Source organism: Mirounga angustirostris, unplaced genomic scaffold, assembly GCF_029215605.1.
Source record: "Mirounga angustirostris isolate CCGP_5_RB_7025 unplaced genomic scaffold, mMirAng1.0.hap1 SCAF_2, whole genome shotgun sequence".
In the NCBI taxonomy this organism is placed as follows: domain Eukaryota; kingdom Metazoa; phylum Chordata; class Mammalia; order Carnivora; family Phocidae; genus Mirounga; species Mirounga angustirostris.
In genome coordinates this window covers 70,858,147-70,881,347 of record NW_026991710.1, presented here as the reverse complement: position 1 = coordinate 70,881,347, position 23,201 = coordinate 70,858,147, and the positions used below count along the sequence as shown (strand labels likewise).

General features: G+C 40.3%; 1 protein-coding gene across 6 annotated transcripts in view; it reads left to right on the top strand.

The window, feature by feature from the left end:
* Nucleotides 1-23,201, top strand: part of ABCG2 (ATP binding cassette subfamily G member 2 (JR blood group)) — a 144,591-nt gene that overhangs the window by 36,127 nt on the left and 85,263 nt on the right. For 2 of the 6 annotated variants that reach the window (XM_064584777.1, XM_064584776.1), the window contains exon 2: nucleotides 5,877-5,998. The exons of 2 other annotated variants lie outside the window; for them this stretch is intronic. In XM_064584777.1, coding sequence (XP_064440847.1) covers nucleotides 5,955-5,998 — 44 coding nt within the window. In that variant the 5' untranslated portion in view covers nucleotides 5,877-5,954. Of the gene's footprint in view, nucleotides 1-5,876; nucleotides 5,999-23,201 lie in introns of those variants that run through there. 2 more of the 6 variants (XR_010409465.1, XM_045880780.3) reach the window with 1 other exon arrangement.

Here is a 23,201-nt window from a genome sequence, read left to right as displayed (position 1 = left end):
ATCCAGAAATCGTATTCTCTCTTATTTACCCAAATGAGTTGGAAACCTGTCCTCACAAAAACCTGAACGTGGATGTTTATAGCAGCTTATTCATGATTGTTAAAACTTGAAAGCAACCAAGATGTCCTTCAGTAGGTGAATGGGTTAATAAACTGTGGCACATCTGGACAATGGCATATTATTCAGTGCTAAAAAGAAATGAGCTATCACGCTATGAAAAGACATTGAGGAAACTTAAAGTTTTAATTACTAAGTAAAGAAGGCAATCTGGAAAAGCTACATACTCTATGATTCCAGCAATATGACATTTAGGAAAAGGCAAAACTATGCAGATAGTAAAAAGATCAGTGGTGCCAGTAGGAGTGAGGAAGTGTGGAACACAGAGGATTTTTAGGGCAGAAAAACTATTCTGTATGATATTACAATGGTGGATACATGTCATTATGCATTTGTCAAAATCCATAGAGTGTATAACACTAAGAGTGAACCTAATTTAAATTATCAGCTTTGGGGTGATTATGATGTGTCAATGTAGGTTCATCAGTTGATCAACAAATGCACCACTCTGGTGGGTCATGTTAATAGTGGAGGAGAGTGTGTGAGGGGAGTAGAGAATATATGGGAAATCTCTGTACAGGCATACCTTGGAGACATTGGGAGTTCCACACCACCGCAATAAAGTAAATATCACAATAAAGCAACTTAAATGAATTTTTTTGTTTCCCAGTGCATATAAAAGTTATGTTTATATTACACTGTAGTCTGTTAAGTGTGCAAAAGGATTATGTCTTTAAAAAACACAACAAAGTACATACCTTAATTATTATTATCTTTTTTTTTTTTAAAGATTTTATTTATTTGACAGAGAGAGACACAGCGAGAGAGGGAACACAAGCAGGGGGAGTGGGAGAGGGAGAAGCAGGCTTCCTGCTGAGCAGGGAGACCTATGCAGGGCTCGATCCCAGAACCCTGGGATCATGACCTGAGCCGAAGGCAGACGCTTAACGACTGAGCCACCCAGGCGCCCAATTATTATTATCTTTTTATTGTTGTTGCAAAAAGGTGGTTTTATTAAAGCACAGGGACAGGACCCGTGGGCAGAAAGAGCTGCTCAGTACATACCATAATTAAAAATACTTTATTGTTGGCACATCTGGGTGGCACGGTTGGCTGAGCATCTGACTCTTGGTTTCGGCTTAGGTGGTGAGCTCAGGGTCATGAGATTGAGCACCGAATCAGGCTCCATACTCAGCACGGAATCTCCTGGGGACTCTCTCTCCCTCTCCTCCCGCCCCTTCTTCCTATTCTCTCTCTCTCTTCCTCACTCTAAAGTAAATAAATAAATCTTTGAAAAAAATACTTTATTGCTAAAAAATGCTAATCGTCATCTGAGCTTTCAGCAAGTCATAATCTTTTTGCTGGTAGAGAGTCTTGCCTCAGTGTTGATGGCCATTGACTGATCAGGGTGGTAGTTGCTGAAGGTTAGGGTAGCCATGGCAATTTCTTAAAATAAGACAACAGTGAAGTTTGCTGCATCGGACTGACTCTTCCTTTCATGAAAGATTTCTCTGTGGCATGCAATGCTGTTTGATAACATTTTACTCATAATAGAACTTCTTTCAAAATTGGAGTTAATCCTCTCAAACCCTGCTGCTGCTTTATCAAATAAGTTTATGTAATCTTCTAAATCCTTCGTGGTCATTTCAACAGTCTTCACAGTGTCTTCACCAGGAGTAGATTCCATCTCAAGAAAACCATCTTCTTTGCTCATCTATAAGAAGCAACTCTTCATCTATTAAAATTTTATCATGAGATTGTAGCAATTCAGACACATCTTCAGGCTCCACTTCTGATTCTAGTTCTCTTGCAATTTCCATCACATCTGCAGTTAACTTCCTTCACTGAAGTCTTGAACTTCTCAAAGTCATCCATGAGGATTAGAATCAACTTTTAAACTCCTGTTAATGTTGGAATTTTGACCTCTTCCCATGAATCACAGATGTTTTTAATGGCATCTAGAATGGTGAATTCTTTCCAGAAGGTTTTTAATTGACTTTGCCCAGATCCATCATCTTTAGCTCGATTTAAATGTGTGTGACTCTTTCTTTCCCTTGAACGCATAGAGGCCATTGTAGGGTCATCAATTGGCCTCATTTCAATTATTGTTGTGTCTTAGAATAGAGAGGCCCAAAGAGAGGGAGAGAGATGGAGGAAGAGCTCGTTGGTGGAGCAGTCAGAACCCCACAACATTTATTGATTAAGTTCATTGTTTTACATGGGCATGGTTCGTGGTGCCCCCAAACAATTGCAGTAGTTTTATCAAAGATCATTGATCACAGATCACCATAACAAACATAATAATGATGAAAAAGTTTGAAATATTCTGAGAATTACCTAAATGTGATACAAAAAACACAAAGTAAGCAAATGCTGTTGGGAAAATAGTGTGCTGGTAGACTTGCTTGACATAAGGTTGCCACAAATCTCCAATTTGTAAAAATGTAATACCTGCAAAGCACAATAAAATGAGCCTGTAACTTCCACTCAATTTTCTTGTGAACCTAAAACTGTTCTAAAAAATAAAGTCTATTTTTAAAAATACAAAAGAAGGAAAAAAATTACTTTGAAAATTGTGACTACATAGATAAAACTATAAACATATATCCATATTCAATCTGATATCCTTTTTGTATCAAAAAAAGTATGGTCCTAAAAGCAAGAATATGAAAGAATGAAGTATTTATTAAATTTAAAAAGCTTTAAATATAGACCAAAATGACAATTACATTAAGGTTACCTCCCACAATTTAAAAAAAAAAAAGCAGCATTCTATCAATGCTGGAGTAAACTGTAGACTTTGGTCGGCAATTGGAAGAATTAGCTAATACATGATGTAAATGCAGGGATAACACAATAACTCATTGGATAACTTGAAGTTACCTAATCAATTACAAATTAGGGCCAGGGCAAGAAATCAATCTGCAGAAATCTCTGGTTTCCAAATTATGTTTCATCAACTACCTGCTAAGATATCTGCCGACAGTGCTCAGGGTAACATATAGTTTTCTTAGTGTTAAAGCATCTTTCACTTGAAAAGAATTTGGGATTAATCAAAGAAATGTTTAAGATAATCAAATCCATTTTAAAGCTTTTATATTAAAGAATTTTCACCTTTTTTGTTATTTTATTATTTAATATAATATGACCTATTAAAGTATGAGACCAATTTTGTCAATCTAATTTTTTTTTTTTAAAGATTTTATTTTTTTGTTTGACAGAGACAGACACAGTGAGAGAGGGAACACAAGCAGGGGGAGTGGGAGAGGGAGAAGCAGGCCTCCCATGAAGCAGGGAGCCCAATGCAGGGCTCAATCCCAGGACCCTGGGATCCTGACCTGAGCTGAAGGCAGACGCTTAATGACTGAGCCACCCAGGGGCCCCTTGTCAATCTAATTTTAAATGTGTAATTAAATAAATGATTTAAGCTTTTTGATTTAAAGTTGACATCTTACTAAGTTTTTAGAAAATAATGGGACATTCAAAGAACTAAGGCTAACTATATTATGACTTTTATGTAGACAGTCTGTTATGCACTGTGGTTTCAGATGTGTAATAATTTGCACAAGGGTTTATTCCCAATTATGCCTTAACCGGAACAATTTTTTTTCTATATAGTTCCTTGCCTTAATAAATATGTAAGATAAATTTAAGCAAACTTCTATTTTGTATATTAGTAAACTACAAAGTAAAAAAAACGAACATTTTGTGGAGTTTATATTTTGCATACTCAAGGTGAGAATTAAGTTTCAAATAAACCTGTAATATATGAAAAAAAAAAAGATTTTAGTTAAAAAAAAGTAGCCTAGGATCCAACCCTGATTATACCACTTGGTAGTACACCATATGACATCATCTTGTAGAATCTGTTACCAATGGTGATATTAAAATGTGATTTCTGCAAAAGTATCAGTAGGTAGGAAGTCCAGTTGAATTCATGCAACAACTGGTAACTCTATACTGTTAAAGACCCAGGAAAAGCTAATAAAAACCAGCCCTTTAATATTATTTAGTGTACTTGGCAGATTTCTCCGTTGGATGAAGAGTGTGGCAGGGGTCTCTAGTAGAATAGTCATACCTAAAACCTACTTGTTATGCATTAAAAAACAACACTACAGTATAAAGAGAATAGGGATTTTTCTCCTCATACCTAGCATAGTATCTGGCATTTAGTAAACCTAGTACATATTTGTTGAATTAATAGAGGAACTATTTAGCTAAGGGATTAAGATGTAAACATCTCAAAGTTAAATGATGAGACTGTGGTTCTGGAGGCATGTAAGAAGCAGGAAGTGATAAATTGCCAAGTGGATGGAAGTGAGAATAAGTGTTAAGAGCTCCAAGTAGGGAGAGACCACTGTAGGCTGTACTGGTCAAGGAAGGCTTCATGGAGAAAGTTAGTCTTAGAAAATCTTTGCTTTAAAAATACTTTGGATTTGAAGCTGTAAGAGTGGGGAATGCCATGAGATGCAAGAGTATGAGCAAAGGAACGGAAGTGAGAAAATAAAAGGCATGACTTTAAGGTGCATGTTGACCCTCTAGCATGGCAGCCTAGCTGTCCTAGAAAAGAAGAGGAGGGAAAGGTCTCAACACCAGGTTGTGGTGGTCATGCTTCTCAGGCTCAGGAGTTTGGACCCAATTCTTTTAGTAAAGAGAAGAATGAATGGTTTTTCAACAGGCAATGGTATAAAGAAAGACTTTGGTGGTTCTAGAATAAAGGTAATACGGGGGACAAGGTGTAGGATGGTGTGGGTTGGATTAGAGAAGTCAGTGTTCTTGACAGAGAATAGTTAGAAAACAGATATAAGGTAATAAAGGGCTAAGCCATGGTAAGGTCAGAGGTTATGGAAAAAGACAGACTCCTGCAACATTGTAAAGGAAGAAGTAATGGGACTGGTGACCACATACAAAGGAACGATAAGAGTACCTTTATGAATGTGGAAAACAAGGGTAAATTTTCAGAAAGAAGTATACATCTGTAGGTTGTTTATATTTTTAGTTTAATTTTATTGTTGTTTATACCAAGTGAGTTGGAATTAGTATCTATATCAGAAGATAGTGTGGAGAAAAGTTTACTTTTTCAAGAGAGAAAAGAACTTTTTGCAACTCAAAGTATAACTGGAATGCATTGCTCATAGGGGTTTAACTCTTAGGTATTATAATATTAGAATCTTGGCTTTTCCAAATAAATCTGGTAAGAGTTAAGCAACACAAACCTAGAGGGATAATGTATAGACTGATGAGCTGGAATGTTGCAGTCTGCTGGGCTCTTTGGGAGACTTTTCATAGAGAAGAGCCCAAGACACAAACAGGTTGTGCTGTCCAGGAAGTCAAGTTCTCTGCCAGTGCACTTGAAGGGAACAACTACAGGAATTTTTTTTTTTTCATGTTTTTTAATGTGTCCCTGCTGGTAAATATGCTTCAGGAGAGGATGAACAACTCCTGGCCAAGGAGGAAGCAGCTTTAAAGAAAGCAAAGCCAAAACAAAGAATTGGCAGGACTCTTCAGAGGCTGGGTAGTATTGTTCAGGCCAGCCTGGCCTTCCTGTCTCATGGGATTCTCAAACATTTTTTGTTTTTAACTGACAAATATTGTAACAGCTTAGGACCTGGATTTCATGTCTATTTCCATGCAGAACCCACTACTCTAATTCTGAAATCAAGTACTCCCTATTAGCATCCTAATCCTCCCAGCCAATGCCTCTAAAACAATGAAATGAATTCCTCTCTGATGGAGAGAATAATGAGTCCGCTTCACCAGAAACAACCAGAGTCCTTTATTCCTTTAAAGCACTTTCAACTATCCCCCTTTATTTGTAGGCAACAGAACAAATAAAATGGAGCTATCTTGCTCAGCCATGTGAGGACAAATGATCCAGAGCCTAAAATACACTGAAGATGTGCAGCACTTTCACACACACGGACCCATGTGGCAACTGTGGGTGAGCAAATTCATGCTCAGGCTGTTGACTGTTGAATATCTATAGCAAAATTATTCTGTGTCCAAATGCTACGCTAAGCAAATATAGTCAATTTTACATACCTGTTATTCTCGTAGCAGGGGAATGCTTTGCTTAAATTCTTTGGGGAGGGGGCAGTGGTTTTGTTGGCTCTTTTATTTTTATTTTTTTAAAGCTTTTATTTATTTGAAAGAGAGAGTGAGAGAGAGAGCACGAGTGGGGTGAGGGGCAGAGGGAGAAGCAGACTCCCTGATTATCGTGACCTGAGCCGAAGGCAGACACTTAACTGACTGAGCCACCCAGGCGCCCCCATGTTGGCTCTTTTAGAAGAAACAAAATTCTTTCCCTCTTGAGAAGAAAACTAGAGAAATAGAGAAGAGGAAGGAGAAGATTTGCAAAGTGATTAAAAGAAAAAACAATTGTATTTAGAGGGTTTGGAACGAAACCTTCTTTCAGGTTTGGAACTAAAACTCCTTTGGTGTAGCTGCTGGTTTTTTTTTTTTTAATGTGCAGAATACATGTTTTATTTTTTTTCTTAAGTTTAATTTCAGGAAAATTTTCTTGAGTTGCAGACTTTTTAAAATATATTTTGTTCTATTTCCTTACTTTGGTTCTTCAAGGACTTCTATAATTCATATGTTCACTGTTCTTCATACAATTTTAATAATTGTCACTTATTCTCAAATATTTAACTCTTTATTTACTTCTTAAAGTTTTTTTCTCTCATTTTTAATATTCTATTTATTTTGAGTCATCATCTGTTATCTTAATTTACTCTTGTGCTTTTTATAATTTAATTGCTCTGCATCGTTTTCTCAGGTACATGTTTCTGGCCTGCTTTCACTATTAGTAGGAACATTAGTCTGCAACTTATTACCTTTTTTTTTTTTTTTTTTTTATGGTGTGAAAATAGAGGGTAAGTATCTCAGGGTAATCTGTAAAATTTAACCTTGTGCCAATGGGATCAAATTTTATTTTGATACCATCAATAACATCTAGCTGTTCTTTCTCAAGTTTAAAGAAAACCTGGTTTCTTAGGTGTAGCTCTCAAGTTATTTTGCAGCTCCAGTTGTGAAACACTCTGATTAAGCCACTCTGAAGCAATAGTCTAACAAGTTGTTAACTACAACCTTATACCGGGAACCAGCCATGGTTGTCAGTTAGCTGCAGCCCCGGATCATTGAATCCAGTCGCTAGAAGCCAGTTGTCATTAACAGTTTACAAAATCTAAAAGAAGGGGCGCCTGGGTGGCTCAGTCGTTAAACGTCTGCCTTCGGCTCAGGTCATGATCCTGGGGTTCTGGGATCGAGCCCCGCATCTGCTCTCTGCTCAGCGGGAAGCCTGATTCTCCCTCTCCCACTCCCCCTGCTTGTGTTCCCTCTCTCGCTGTGTGTGTCTCTCTGTCAAATAAATAAAATCTTTCAAAAAAAAAAAAAGAACAGGATTGCTTTCCCTCAGCAATTTCATCTCTTCATCATCTATTCAATTCCATCCCTCATTCTGTTCTCACCTCTCTAGTTCTTGAATAATCTGCTATACAATCTTTTGAATCACCCTTAGTGTTTTCATTGGTTGTAGATGGAATCTCATTTTATTGGTGCTTTGCTGAACACCAGTTTCATTAAAATGATATTTAAATGGAATTTAATTTGGGTGGGAGTGAAAGAGAAAAGGGAAACTAAGGGGGGGTTTATGCTACTAAACTACTGAAACAAACAATTCTAAAGGTATAATCTCTTAAACTTATTGGGGAGGCATTAATGGACATTTTCCATTTAGTAGCATGTTGGGGGCACCTCATGGAATATTGCAGTTGATAAGACCCTTTGAGATAAACATGATAGTACTGCACCTATAGTCATGCTGTGATCTTAGCTTCTAAATTTTTTTATTTTTAAAGATTTTATTTATTTATTCATTTGAGAGAGGCAGAGACAGCGACAGAGCAAGAGTGGGGAGAAGATGGAGAAGCAGGCTCCCCGCTGAGCAAGGAGCCTGATGCAGGATTAGATCCCAGGACCCTGGGATCATGATCTGAGCCAAAGGCAGGTGTTTAACCGACTGAGCCATCCACATACCCTGTGATCTTAGCTTCTAAAATCTCTTTTCAGGGCGCCTGGGTGGCTCTGTCAGTTAAGCATCCTTCAGCTCAGGTCATGATCTCAGGGTCCTGGGATCAAGCCCCACGTTTGGCTCCCTGCTCAGCGGGGAGTTTGCTTTTCCCTCTGCCCCACCCCCTGCTCATGCTCGCTCTCTGTCTCTGCCTCAAATAAATAAGTAAAAATTTTTAAAACAATAAAATCTCTTTTCAAATTTTGCTGAATTTTATTTATTTTTTTAATGAGAATTCTTTTTTTTTAAGATTTTATTTATTTATTTGAGAGAGAGAGCATGAGTGGGGTGAAAGGCCGAAGGAGAAGCAGACTCCCTGCTGAGCAGGGAACCCGATGGTGGGCTCAGTCCCGGGACTCCTGGATCATGACCTGAGCTGAAGGCAGATGCTTAAATGACCGGGCCACCTAAGCGCCCCAAATTTTGCCGAGTTTTAAATAGCCTGTGGAACTTTACAAAACCCCAAAGTCCAGGCCAAACTCAGAATCTCTTCCTAGAGATTCCAAAGTGCAAAGAGGTTGAGAAGTTCTCAATCCTTAATGTCCGTATAAATCACCTGAGGATCTTGTGAAAAATGCAGATTCTAGGGCGCTTGGGTGGCTCAGATGGTTAAGCGTCTGCCTTCGGCTCAGGTCATGATCCCAGGGTCCTGGGATCGAGCCCCACATCGGGCTCCCTGCTCCTTGGGAGCCTGCTTCTCCCTCTGCCTCTCTCTCTCTCTCTGTCTCTCATTAATAAATAAATAAAACCTTTAAAAAAAAATGCAGATTCTAACTCTGTAGATCTAGGGTGGAGCACAAGATTCTGCATTTCTAACCAGCTTCCCAGGTAACACCCACACCACTTCCTCTCTGGCCCCTCAGTAGCAAGGGAGAGATTAGACAGATGGTCCAGATCAAACTTGGGTCCAGACACAATCACCTGGGGAATTTGGTAAAACAGCAAAGGCCTAGACCTCTTCCTGCTTCAGAGAAACTGGGCCTCCGTGATTCTTGTTAGCTTCCAGGTTATTCTGATGCAGGTTAAGACCCAAGAACTGCTGATCTAGATTGCTGTCTAATCATTGCCCTGCTTGTCCAAACTTTCTTGTTGCTTCTCTTGTTTCCTTTCCTGTACCTTCTGAAATCCTAGAATACAAGTACCAGAAGAAATTAAAAAATCTAAAATAATGGGTTTCAATGTAGTCCAACATTGAGTATACAAAATACATTACTCAATTCGAAAAAAAAGAGCACAGATTGTGTGGCAGATACGTCCTGCCAAACAACCCTGTCCGAAGAGATTTGACATTTTATTTGCAAAATCTCATTTTGACTCATGGTATGCAATAATCTTTATCTCCCTCAATGTTCAATCTTACATCTCCTCAACTTGAAGCTCAATCTTTTTTTTTTTTTTTTTAAGATTTTATTTATTTGACAGAGAGAGAGACACAGCGAGAGAGGGAACACAAGCAGGGGGAGTGGGAGAGGGAGAAGCAGGCTTCCCGCCGAGCAGGGAGCCCAATGCGGGGCTCGATCCCAGGACCCTGGGACCATGACCCGAGCCGAAGGCAGATGCTCAACGACTGAGCCACCCAGGCGCCCCTCAATCTTATATATATGGTGTTTCTGCATATTTTAAGGATGACTCTACTTAAAACTATAACAGTATCACCAAATAGCCTTATTGAATTAAGTATATCAAAAGAGATTATCTGGTCTGTAGATTGTATTTTGTCATAATATGCTATTTTCTACTGTATCTTAGGGCCCATACTTGTGATACATTAAGAAAATCTGTATACACACACACACCAAAAAAAAAAAAAAAAGAAAGAAAGAAAGAAAAAAAGAAAATCTGTATGCTTTTTCCCCTAGCAGACAGATATGACGTCTCCTGGCATGGTGGGCTTTATAAAATATTGTGTTGATTTTTTTTGTTCTTTTAATATTAATGATAGCTCACATTTACTGTGTACTTACTAACTGCCAGCTGCTTTTCTAAACACTTCATTTACGTGTGTTAACTTATGTTGGCCTCCCAGCAACCTCAGAGATGGGTGTCCTTTTTTTGACAGATGAGGAAACCAAGAAGTTGACCAAAGTGACAAACTGATAGAGTAGGGCTGGGAGCTGAAGCCTGGCAGTCTCGTTGCATAATTTCTGCATCGTACTAGTTTTAGTGTTTTTGTTTACCTGCACATGTCTCTTCATTAGATGCTTGTATGTCTAACTTCCTCTTTGAATAGGCTTTGTTTTTTTGGAGCAGTTTTAGATTCACAGCAAAATGGGACAAAGAGTGCAGAGAGTCCCCACATAACCCCTGCCCCTCCACATGTCACAGCCTCCCGCACTATCTATATACCCATCCAGAGTGGTACATCTCTTACAAGTGATCAACATACCTTGATAGCATTGTCATTTATGATCCCAAGTCCTTAGTTTATGTCAGGGTTCACTCTTGGTGTTGAAAGTAATATGGATTTTGACAAATGTACAGTGATGTGTATCCACTATTATAGTATCATACAGAATAGTTTCACTGCCCTAAAAATCCTCTGTACCTTAACTATTGTCCTCCCTCTCTCCTCTCTCTGGCAATCACTGATCTTTTAACTGTCTGTGCAGTTTTGCCTTTTCCTGAATTCCATCATACAGTATGTAGCCTTTCTAGATTAGCTTCTTTTACCTGGTAACAGGCATTTAAGTTTCCTCCACGTCTTTTCATGGCTGATAGTTCATTTCTTTTTAGTGCTAAAATGCTAAAATGCTAAAACATCCCAGTCAGCCTATTGTTGACTGGAAGCCTTACTGATTTTATAACATTTTATGCTATATTATACCATTTTTAACATTTTATACCATATTCTTACAGTAAAGTAAGCTAGAGAAGAAAATGTTATTAAGAAAATCACAAGGAAGAGAAGATACATTTATTGTACTGTATTTATTGAAAGTAATCCATGTACAAGTGGACCCCTGAAGTTCAAACCCATGTTGTTCAAAGGTTAACTATATTCTCTTGGCTTCTGTCTTCTGAAAGAAATTGTAGGGAATGGATATAATTTCTTCCTTAAATGTTTCATGGAATTACCCAGTGACCCCATCTGGGCCTGGTGCTTTCTGCTTTGGAAAGTTATTGATTTAATGTTTCTAAAGATATAGGACTATTCAGATTGTTTATTTCTTCTTGTGTGAGTTTGGGAAGATTGTGTCTTTCATTGGTCCATTTCATCTAGATTATCAAATTGTGGGGAAAGAGATGTTTATGGTATCTTTTCTATTTACTTAATGTTCATGGGTTCTGCAGTAATGTTCACACTTTCCTTTCTGATATATTAATATCAGTATTAACTTTGTCATTTCTTTTTATTTTTATCTCTTAGTTAGCTTATCTAGAGGCTTATCAATTCTGTTGTTCTTTTAAAAGAACCAGCTTTTTATCCTTCATTAATTTTCTCTGCCAATCTCCTGTTTTCAATTCCATTATTTGTGCTATAATTTTATTATTTCTCTACTTTTCTTACTTTACATTTAATTTTCTCGTCTTTTTCTAATTTCCTAAGGTTGAAACTCAGATGACTGATTTTAGATTTTTTTTCTTTTTTAATATATACATTTAATGCTGGAAATTTTCATCTAAGACCTGTTTTTGCTGCATTTCATATGTTTTGATAAGTTGTATTTTCATTTTCATTTAGCTCAAAATGTTATTAATTTCTCTTGAGATTTCTTCTTTGACCCATGTGTAATTTGAAAGTATATTTAATCTTCAAATATTTTGGGATTTTCCAGTTACCTTTATTAAATAAATTTCTAGTTTAAATCCATTATGATCTGAGAGCATACATTGTATGACTTTTTTTCTTGAAAAATTTTAAAGATGTGGTCTATCTTGGTGTTTGGTCCATGTCAGCCTGAGAAGAATGTGGAATCTGCTGTTGTTGAAAGAAGTAGTTTATAGATGTCAATTATACTCAGTTGATTGATGGTGCTGTTGAGTTCACTATGTTCTTACTTATTTTCTACATGGTGGGTATGTCCATTTCTGATAGAAGGGTATTACAGTCTCTAACTATAAGTGCAGATTCGTCTACTCCTCCTTGCAGTTCTATCAGCTTTTCCTCATGTATTTAATGCTCTGTTGTTAGGTGCATACTCTTTAAAGATTATTATGTCTTCTTGGAGAATTGACCCCTTTATCATTATTTTATTTTATTTTTTTAAAGATTTTATTTATTTGACAGAGAGATAGCGAGAGCAGGAACACAAGCAGGGGGAGTGGGAGAGGGAGAAGCAGGCTTCCTGCTGAGCAGGGAGCCCGATGCGGGGCTCGATCCCAGGACCCTGGGATCATGACCTGAGCCGAAGGCAGACGCTTAACGACTGAGCCACCCAGGCGCCCCGACCCCTTTATCATTATTTAATGCTCCTCTTTATCCTGATAGTTTTCCTTGCTTTGAATGCTGCTCAATATAAGTAATCTGACTTTCTTTTGATTAGTATTAGCATGGTATATCTTTCTTTGTCCATTTGTTTTTAATTTATATGTGTGCTTATATTTAAAGTGGGGTTTTTATGATGCCTGGGTGTCTTAGTCGGTTGGGCTTCTGACTTTGGCTCAGGTCATGATCCCAGGGTCCTCGGGTCAAGTCCCACATTGGGCAGGGAGCCTGCTTCTCCCTTTGCGTGCCACTCCCCCTGCTTCTGCTCTCTCTCTCTCTCTGACAAATAAATAAATAAAATCTTTAAAAAATAAAAATAAAGTAGGGTGTTTTGTTTTGTTTTGTTTAAGATTTTATTCATCCATTTGACAGAGAGCACAAGCAGGAGGAGCAGCAGAGGCAGAGGGAGAAGTAGACTCCCCACCGAGCAGGGAGCCTGACACAGCCACGATCCCAGGACCCTGGGATTGTGACCCGAGCTGAAGGCAGCTGTTTAACTGAGCCACCCAGGCACCCTAAAGTGGGTTTTTTTTAGACACTGTGTAGTTCTTTTGACCCAGTTTGACTATTTTTGTCTTTTAATTATTGTATTTGGGCCATTGATGTTTAAAATGATTATTAATGTATTCGGATTAATATATATCTTGTTATTGTTTTCTCTTTATTGCCTTGTTCTTTTTTTTTAAGATTTTATATATTTATTTGAGAGAGAGAGAGCGAATGAGAGAGAAAGCATGAGCAGGGGGAGGGCAGAGGGAGAGTGAAGAATCAGACTCCCCACTGAGCAGGGAGCCCATGGAGGGCCTTAATCCCAGGACCCTGGGATCATGACCTGAGCCGAAGGCAGACGCTTAACCGACTAAGCCACCTAGGCGCCCCTATTGCCTTGTTCTTTGTTCCTATTTTTGTCTTCCACCTTTTTCCCCCTACCATTTATGGCATTTATTGTTTTAAATAAGCATTTTATATGATTCTATTTTCTCTCCTTTGTTAATATATAAATTATGTCTTTTTTTTTTTTTTTTTTTACTTTTTTTAGTGGTTGTCTTCAAATTTCTGAACAACGTTAGTTTCCTTTTCTCTAAAGAACTTCTTTTAACGTTTCTTGCAAGGAAGGTAAACAGGCAACAAATTGCCTCAGTTTGTTTGAGAAAATATTTCTTCTTCACCTCTAGGTTAGTGTTTTGGGTTTTTTCTCTCTCAATACTTTATTTTTTTTTAAGACTGTATTTATTGAGAGAGAGTGAAGGAGAGAGAGAGAAGGAGCAGGGGGAGGGCCAGAGAGAGAGGGAGAAGCAGACTCCCTGCTGAGCAGGGAGCCCAACGGTGGCCTTGATCCTGGGACTCTGGGATCATGACCTGACCCGAAGGCAGATGCTTAATTGACTAAGCCACCCAGGTTCCCTTCTCTCAATACTTTATATCACTCCACCCCCTTCTTGTTCACATGGTTTTAGAGAAATTGGACGTAATTTTTTTTTTTTTAAGATTTTATTTATTTATTTGACAGAGAGAGACACAGCGAGAGAGGGAACACAAGCAGGGGGAGTGGGAGAGGGAGAAGCAGGCTTCCCGCGGAGCAGGGAGCCCGATGCGGGGCTTGATCCCAGGATCCTGGGATCATGACCTGAGCCGAAGGCAGACGCTCAACGACTGAGCCACCCAGGCGCCCCTGGACGTAATTTTTATCTTTGTTTCTCTATAAATAAGTTTTTTCCTTCTGACTTTTTCTCTGTCTTTTATTTTTACAAGACTTCTTCTTACAAGACTTTGTCTTTTGTTTTCTGCAGCTTGAATATGATATGCTTAGGTGTAATTTATTTGGTGTTTATCCTGCCTGGTGTTCTCTGAGTTTCTTGTGGTTTTGTGATGTTATAGGCTGAGTGTTTGTGTTCCCCTTGGTATTAAGAAGTGGGAGTCTTTGGGAGGTGATTAGGTCTTAAGAGTAGAGCCTTTATGAATGGGGATTAGTGCTTTTCTAAAAATGTACATGAGAGCTTGCTCTGACTCGGTCATGTGAGGATGCAGTAAGGAGAGAGCCATCTACAAACCAGGATGCTGGCTCTTACCAGAACCAAATCTGCCAGCACCTTGATCTTGTATTTCTCTGCCTCCAGGACTCTGAGAAATAATTTCTGCTGTTTAAGTCACCCAGTCTATAGTAACTTGTAGCAGACAGCTAAGACATGTGGTTTGTGTCTGATCTTAGTTCGGGGGAAATTCCCAGTCAGTATTGCTTCAAGTATTGCTTTTGTATCTTTGTCTCTTTCTTCTCCTTTTGGTATTCTCATTATGTGTATGCTATGCTTTTTATAGTTGTACCACAGTTCTTGGATATTCTGTTCCTTTTTTTTTTTTCAGTCTTTTTTCTCTTTACTTTGTTTCCATTGACATTCTCAAGATCAAGAGATTCTTTCCTCAGTTATATTCAGCCTGCCAATAAGCCCATGAAAGGCATTCTTTATTTCTGTTACAGTGTTTTTATTCCCTAACATTTTTTTGACTCCTAGAATTTTCATCTGTTTACATTTCCTATCTATTCTTTCAAGTTTACTTTTTTTTTTTTTTAAGATTTTATTTATTTGAGAGAGAGCACAAGTAGGGGGGAGCAGCAAAGGGAGAGGGAGAAGCAGGCTCCCCACTGAGCAGGGAGCCCAATGCGGGGCTTGAGATCATGACCTGAGCCAAAGGCAGATGCTTAACTAACTGAGCCGCCAGGCACCCCACCAGGTTTACTTTCTTCATTAGAACACTTAACCGATTGGGGTGTTTAGGTTTCAGCTCAGGTCATGATCTCAGGGTCATGGAATCAAGCCCAGCATTGGAGTCTGCTTGAGATTCCTTTCCTCTTCCTCTGCCCCTCCCCCTGCTCACATACACTCTCTCTCTAAAATAAATTAAATCTTAAAAAAAAAAAGAACACTTACTGTATTAATCATAGTTGTTTAATTAATTAATTAATTAAAGATTTTATGTATTTATTTAACAGAGAGAGACACAGCGAGAAAGGGAACACAAGCAGGGAGAGTGGGAGACCGAGAAGCAGGCTTCTGCTGAGCAGGGAGCCCAATGTGGGGCTCGATCCTAGGACCCTGGGATCATGACCTGAGCCGAAGACAGACGCTTAACGACTGAACGACGCAGGCGCCCCTAATCATAGTAGTTGTTTTAAATTAATGATCTGGGGACACCTGGGGGCACCCCTACCTCTCTCCCCCACTCATGCGCACACTCTCTCTCTCAAATAAATAAATAAATAAAATCTTTTTAAAAATTTTTAAAAAAGAAAGAAAGCCAGACATTACATACTGAGTGAAAGGAATGCTGGTAAATAGACCTTCAGTGATGTAGTGGTAAGGTGTGGAAAGAGGGGTAGTGTTCTGCAGTCCCATGACTGGGTGTAAGTCTTTTAGTGAGCCTGTGCTCCTAGGCTTTGAACTTCACAAATGTTTCTCAGCCCCTACTACCCCAACCTTAGAGAAGACAAGATGGCTGGAGGGGGCTGGAGTTGGGTATTCACCTTCTCCCAGGTCATTTTAAATTCTGACAAAACCTAAACAGGTTAGGGTCTGATAAAATAGTTTCTCTTGAGGGCAGGCTTTCTTAAGAACAGAATGTTCTTTGTTTCAAAATGGTTACTTTTCCTATGGGAAGCCCAAGGGGATTTTTCTCTGATCTTTCCTGTGAAGACCTAGTAGACTTCAGGAGATAAAACTCACAAAAATGATGGGACCCCCTTAGGGTTTTTAGCTCATAGGCCTGTCCACTGGCAATTTATCAATTGCAATTCAGGTTTTCCTACGTTGGCACTGGTTTCCACAGAGGTTTTTGTTTGCGGGGTTTTGTCCTGTTAAATTGTGATTTTCTGTTCACCTGTTGTCTCCAATTTTAGGGGAAGCAGTTTGTCCTTTCCTCACTTCTCTGACAGATCTAAGAAAAGCTATTGATTTTTTAGTTTGTTCAGTTTTAATTTGTTGTTAGGGTAGACTGACTTCCAAGGTCCTTATGTGCCTGACTAGAAATTGGAAGTCTGCTTGAATAGTTTTTTAAATTAATTGATTAATTAATTAATTTATTTATTTATTTTTAAAGATTTTATTTATTTATTTGACAGAGAGAGACACAGCGAGAGAGGGAACACAAGCAGGGGGAGTGGGAGAGGGAGAAGCAGGCTTCCCACTGAGCAGGGAGCCTGATGTGGGGCTCGATCCCAGGACTCCGGGATCATGACCTGAGCCGAAGGCAGACGCTTAACCAACTGAGCCACCCAGGCGCCCCATGAATGGTTTTAAATACCAGTTTTTATCCTCAACAGTCATAGCAAACACACTTTTTGTTTGTTTCTATGCCTCAGTTAGTTCTCAAATGATTAATTGATCTCAAATGATCAAGTACTTGGCAAGCAGTACTGACATAAGATCAACCTAGTTAAGAGGCTGGGCCTCACCTACGTGGGTCTAGAAACTGGATCTTTTTCAGTTACTTGTGCTGATGGCCTCATAGTTACTGATTCATAATAAGCTCACAAGAAATCGAGATATGAATTAGAATGATAATTGATTTTCTCATGGGACATTCCTTTCTTTCTTTTTAAAGATTTATTTATTTTGGGGGGGGAGGGGCAAAGGGAGAGGGAGAGAGTGTCTTAGGCAGACTCCACGCTGAGCCCAGAGCCCGATGTTGGGCTCAATCCCACAATCCTGAGATCATGACCTGAGCCAAAACCAAGAGTCAGATGCTTAACCGACTGCCACCCAGGTGCCCCTGGGACATTCCTTTCTATGATTTAGATATTCAAGTCTCCTAAGTGGGTACTTCCAGACTTCCAAGTATGAGGGTAGAAAAAAGCTTAAGGGTTTTGTCATCCAAGTAATAGAAAATGCTTGTGTGAGCTGTCTCCACCCACAATAGAGAAAAACCTCTCTAGGGACTGGAAATTTCATACGGTTCTGATCCAATGTTATTATTAGTCTAATAATTGTGACTACTACTAATAAAGACACCATATATGGGATGATTCTTTGTGCCAGGAACTGTGCTAAGCACTTAGTCCTCAGAAAATCTTCAGAGATAAAGATAATTACACTTTGGTAGATTAGGAAGGTTAAATGATTTAATCAAGATCACCCACCCACTTAAGAAAACCCTGAGGCAGGATTCAAAAGCGGAGCTCTCTGAGCGCATCAGTATACTCTATGGACTCTAAACCATTCTTGGACTATTTTTTTTAGCTTCTATTTATTTATTTATTTATTTATTTTAGAATTTTTATTTATTTATTTTATTTTTTATTTTTTTAAGATTCTATTCATTTATTTGATAGAGAGAGACAGCAAGAGAGGGAACACAAGCAGGGGGAGTGGGAGAGAGAGAAGCAGGCCTCCCGCGGAGCAGGGAGCCCGATGCGGGGCTTGATCCCAGGACGCTGGGATCATGACTTGAGCTGAAGGCAGATGCTTAATGACTGAGCTGCCCAGGTGCCCCTTTAGTTTCTATTTAAACCAAATCCTTTGTGTTAAACACATTCTTTATTCTGATAGGTTATTGTAAATAAAGTTATACATGATTCAGTTTTAGCTTTGGCCAGTTAATAAGGGTGATTGTGAAAAGTTTTCTACGAAATTTATAACCTAGAATATATTAAGCATATAAAAGAAGTGTAGAGAATATGTAATAAATGCTTAGGTACCCACTGTGAGGATTCTTGTACATTAGCATCAGTCTCTTCTTTATAAAGAGGTTCTTTTCTTGGGATGCCTGGGTGGCTCAGTTGGTTGGGCGACTGCCTTCGGCTCGGGTCATGATCCTGGAGTCCCGGGATCGAGTCCCGCATCGGGCTCCCTGCTCAGCGGGGAGTCTGCTTCTCCCTCTGACCCTACCCCTTCTCATGCTCTATCTCATTCTCTCTCTCAAATAAATAAATAAATAAAAATCTTAAAAAAAAAAAGAGGGTCTTTTCTTTAAAAAAATTAATGATCATTTATTTATTTTAGAGAGAGAGAGTGCACATGAGTGGAGGGAGAGGGAGAGAATCCTCAAGCAGATCCCCTGCCAAGTGTGGAGCCCGGGACTCAATCCCAAGACCACAAGATCATGACCTGAGCTGAAACCAAGAGTTGGCCGCCTAACCTACTGAGCCACCCGGGTGTCCCAGAGATTCTTTTAAAATATAAATCAATCAGGTCACTTGTCTTCTTGAAACCCTGTGATGCCTTCTTTCCACAACTAAATACATACCTCAGAGTACCTCATAGTACCGACCACTAAGCCCTACACAATCTCTGACCATTTTCCCTCTAGTTATTCACACCCCAGCCACGCTCTCCTTGCTGTGCCTTGACGGTGTCAGGCATTTCCTGTCTCAGAGCCTTTGTGCCTACCTCTCCCTCCGTCTGCACCACTCTGATCTCAGTATACTCCTAGGATTAAGTTTAGTTTACAAGCAGTGGCATAAACAATATGGACACTTATTCATCCCTCATGTTCAAGACACCTTGAGGTAGGCATTCCAGAGATAGGATAAAGTCCATGGTTTCAAAGAACCCACATCCCTTCTATCTTGTTGCTTTGTCCTGTGTGGCTTCCATTGTCAGACTCATCTCCCAGTCCCGGTCAGCCACAGGGATTCCAGCCATCATGTTTGAGCTCGAGCCAACAGGAAGGAGGAAGACGGAAAGAGCACTCTGTGTTTCTATGAAGTGGTGGATAAAGGAGGAAACAGAACACCTCATTTTTTAAAAAAAAAAGTTTTTCTGAAGTTAAACCTTGCAGTCTAAGGACAATCCCATCTACCTTCATGGCAGCCTTAGAGGGCAATTATAAGGTGCTTTTTTAAACTGAACTCGTTTCTAATCACCCTGCTAGTAAAAGTCTAGTTGAGCTTGATCTTTTTGTGCCACCTATGGTCCAGGAGTATTCAGATTTCTTTTGTTTTAGCAAAAGAAGCCTTTTTAAAAATTAAAAATAAATGCTATAAATATTTTTATATAATCACTTTATTAACTGGTCAAAGCTAAAACTGAATCATTTGTTAAGATTTTTATTTATTTATTTGTCAGAGAGAGAGAGAGCACAAGCAGGGGGAGTGGCAGGCAGAGGGAGAAGCAGGCTCCCCGCTGAGCAAAGACCACCCCCCTCAGGTGGAACGTGATCCCAGGATCCCGGGATCATGACCTGAGCCGAAGGCAGACACTTAACCGACTGAGCCACCCAGGCGCCCCTAAAACTGAATCATTTATAAATAGTTTTATAATAACCTATCTGAAAAATCAATGTGTTTAACACAAACAGGTTGGTCTAAATAGAAACAAACAACAGATAATCCAAGAATTGTTGAGTCCATATAGTATTTATAAAATAAACTCCAATATATACAAAATGTATTTATTGTTATTTATATATTAAAATTTATAGCATTCACTTATTATGAAGTTAGTCAATGGAAACAGTATTTTTGATGAGCACAAAAATGTTGTAAAAAGGGTTTATTATAGTTGCAGAAAGCCTCTGAAATAAACCTATTTCTACATTTGTTTTGCTTGTACAGTATTAAGAAAATATGATTTATAGACTAGTAGCCAGAAATGGTTTCAGGTTTTTGCATCGTTTGGGTTATCTTAATTTTATGATTTTTCATTGATTAAACAGAGATGAGAAGAGAGGATGTATTCTGAAATACACATAAGCATCCACAAGTTAGCACACAGACTTCCAACATGTTAAACTTTGGTAGATAGTGTATGAAAGAGCACTGCATGTTTTTGTACAATTTCTCAAATGTTTTGAATAAGTAAGGAAATACTTCTCCCTATATTTAGGATAAACACATTGTTGTTTATTGGCTTTTTAAAAAAACTGCTTTGTTGAAATTTAAATGCTGTAAATTTTAAGTGTAAAATCCGATGAATTTAGTAAATTTATAGACTTGTGTAACCATTACGAATCCAGTTTTAGAACCTTTCTATTGCCTCAAAAACCTAGCTGCAAACTTATGATTCCTGCACCCCCTGCACCCCCTTCTCTAATTTCCCAAACTTCCAGGGAGAAGGATAGTTGGTCTCCTGGAAGCTGACGTGTTCGTGTCTATGTGAAAATATGCATGGTCTATGTTCCCGTAAAAAGTGTTCAATATAGGGATGCCTGGGTGACTCAGTCAGTTAAGCGGCTGCCCTGGACTCAGGGCATGATCTCGGGGTCCTGGGATCGAGCCCCACATCGGGCTCCTTGCTCAGCGGGGAGCCTGCTTCTCCCTCTGCCTGCTGCCACCCCCGCTGTGCACGCTCTCTCACACACAAATAAATAAAATCATTTAAAAAAGTGTCTAATATAGCTATAGAACTTGCAGTGAAAGGTGAAAGCTGAAAGTGATTTTGTCATTGGGAGGCCTGTGAGCAAATTCATTTTATGCGCTGTGTAATAAGCGTGTAACCTGTTGACCTGGAATGTTCCTATGGTATCAGAGGACAGTTCTGATGTCCAGAGTTTTCACCGTCTAATGATATCTTATTGATTGGCAAGTTGCAGGTGACGTTGTCTGTGGTCTTTGATGCGTCCCAGAAGGGAGACTTACAATCCCAGCGAAATTGAGGACATACTTGCCATGATACTGAAACTTCCGTTAGCGGTTTCTCACACAGCATCCCCTGTGTAGTCAAAGCATAAATGCTGTCTTTCACAAACTCTAGTAGTGTTTGCTTCTGAGAGAACACTTGTCGCTGCTATCGAACTGCTGAGAAAGTTGGCCTTTGTGTCCCTCAGTAAAAGACGCAACACTACCCAGGACTTTCGGCAGGTTGACTTCACGAGATTTAAAACTCGCTTTTTGTGGAGCTGTTAAGGTGACAAGGCTCTTTCAACAAAATAGAGGTGACGCCTGTCCAGTAGACTGACTAAGCAAGTACGGAAAAGGCACTAGAGAAGAGTAGTAGCACTTACTCATAAAGTATCTGGTGACAAGGGCAGCCGGTCGTACTGAAATGTACCATGGCCTACTAGTATAGTAGGTTGGAAAGAAGTCATGTAAAGGATACGTTTGGGTAGAAGCTTCTTCCTCACTTAGCAAATGAGGAAGCCCTGCCAGTTGTCCGGGAGGGCCAGGAGTGGAGATACGTGGTTCTGCATGGCTGACCCCATGTTGCAAGACCATCTTGCTGAAACAGGGGGACCAAGAGGAAAGACCCCCTTGCTGAGATCTGTGCAGTGTGGACTGCTGTTACCTGATGCGTTCAGTACCACCTCCTATCCAGACCTTTTATCCTTTCAGGAACAAACAGGCCTGGATTCTTTTTTATTTTTTTTATTTTTATTTTTTTTATTTATCCATTTGAGACACAGAGATACAGAGAGAGAGAGAGCACGAGCAGGGAGAGAGGCAGAGGGAGAGGGAGAAGCAGGCTCCCCGCCGAGCCAGGAGCCCGACGTGGGGCCCGATCCCAGGACCCCGGGACCATGACCCGAGCCGAAGGCAGACGCCCAACCATCTGAGCCACCCAGGCGCCCCCAGGCCTGGATTCTTAATGTGCCCCTGATTTGTTGCTGGCCCAACCACAAGCTTTACTCCTTGCATTGCACCTCAACCGTCCATGCCCCCACCCCTAGCCCCCAGGGCCTTAGCCCGTGGAGGGCCTCAGGGCCGGGGGCCAGCCTGGGCTCGGGAGCCTGAGGCTGCGTGCTCAGCCCTGGTTCAGATCTCTGCGACTGGCAGGCTAGTGCACTCTGGCGCAGCCCTGATGAGGCCAAACAGCCCTGGGCGAGTCCAGAACACCGGCTTAGCTGGCTGCGCCACAAGGCAAATCCTTGATGCCTAGGCCTACAGGCTCTTCGCACCTGTCAAGTTTTGTCTCCTGCCCCACCCCCCTTTGGCCTTCTCGCTAAGCACTTCAGGCAGAGGACGACCTGGAAACTTTGAAGCCACGTGAGCCACCCAACCACTGGACCGGCAAGCACTGGGACCACCCCTCTTCTTGCCCCGCCCCCCCGGGAGGGGGGCACGCTGATGGGTGATGCCGATGGCGTCATCACCACAGGATCGACTAAGACAGCTAATACCCAGCTTACTTAGGGACCGTTGGTATGTGGCATTACCGCTTGAACCAAAGCTTCTGCCCAACTGTTGACCTTGATAAGCAATGAATATTGATTAGTGATGAGCAGATGTAAGCAGGTAAATGCAGCCGAAAACAAGACAGGAGCTGCTGCTCTCATTGACGTGGTGCAATCAGGCTACTGCAAGGTTCTGGAGAAAGGAAAGCTCCCAAAGCAGCCTGTCGTCAGGAGCGCCAAATTCTTCAGCAGAGGCGCTAAGAAGATTAAGGATCTGTGGGGGGGAGCTTGGAGGAGGGGCAGCCGCTGTGTCTGGTGGCTTGAAGCTGCGTGGAAGTTCTAAATGCTAACAAATGCTTTAAAAAAAACCAATGAGGGCGCCTGGGTGGCTCAGTCATTAAGCGTCTGCCTTCGGCTCAGGTCATGATCCCAGGGTCCTGGGATCGAGCCCCGCATCGGGCTCCCTGCTCAGCGGGAAGCCTGCTTCTCCCTCTCCCACTCCCCCTGCTTGTGTTCCTGCTCTCGCTATGTCTCTCTCTGTCAAAAATAAATAAATAAATAAATAAATAAAATCTTTAAAAAAAAAAAAACAATGAATGGACCCTA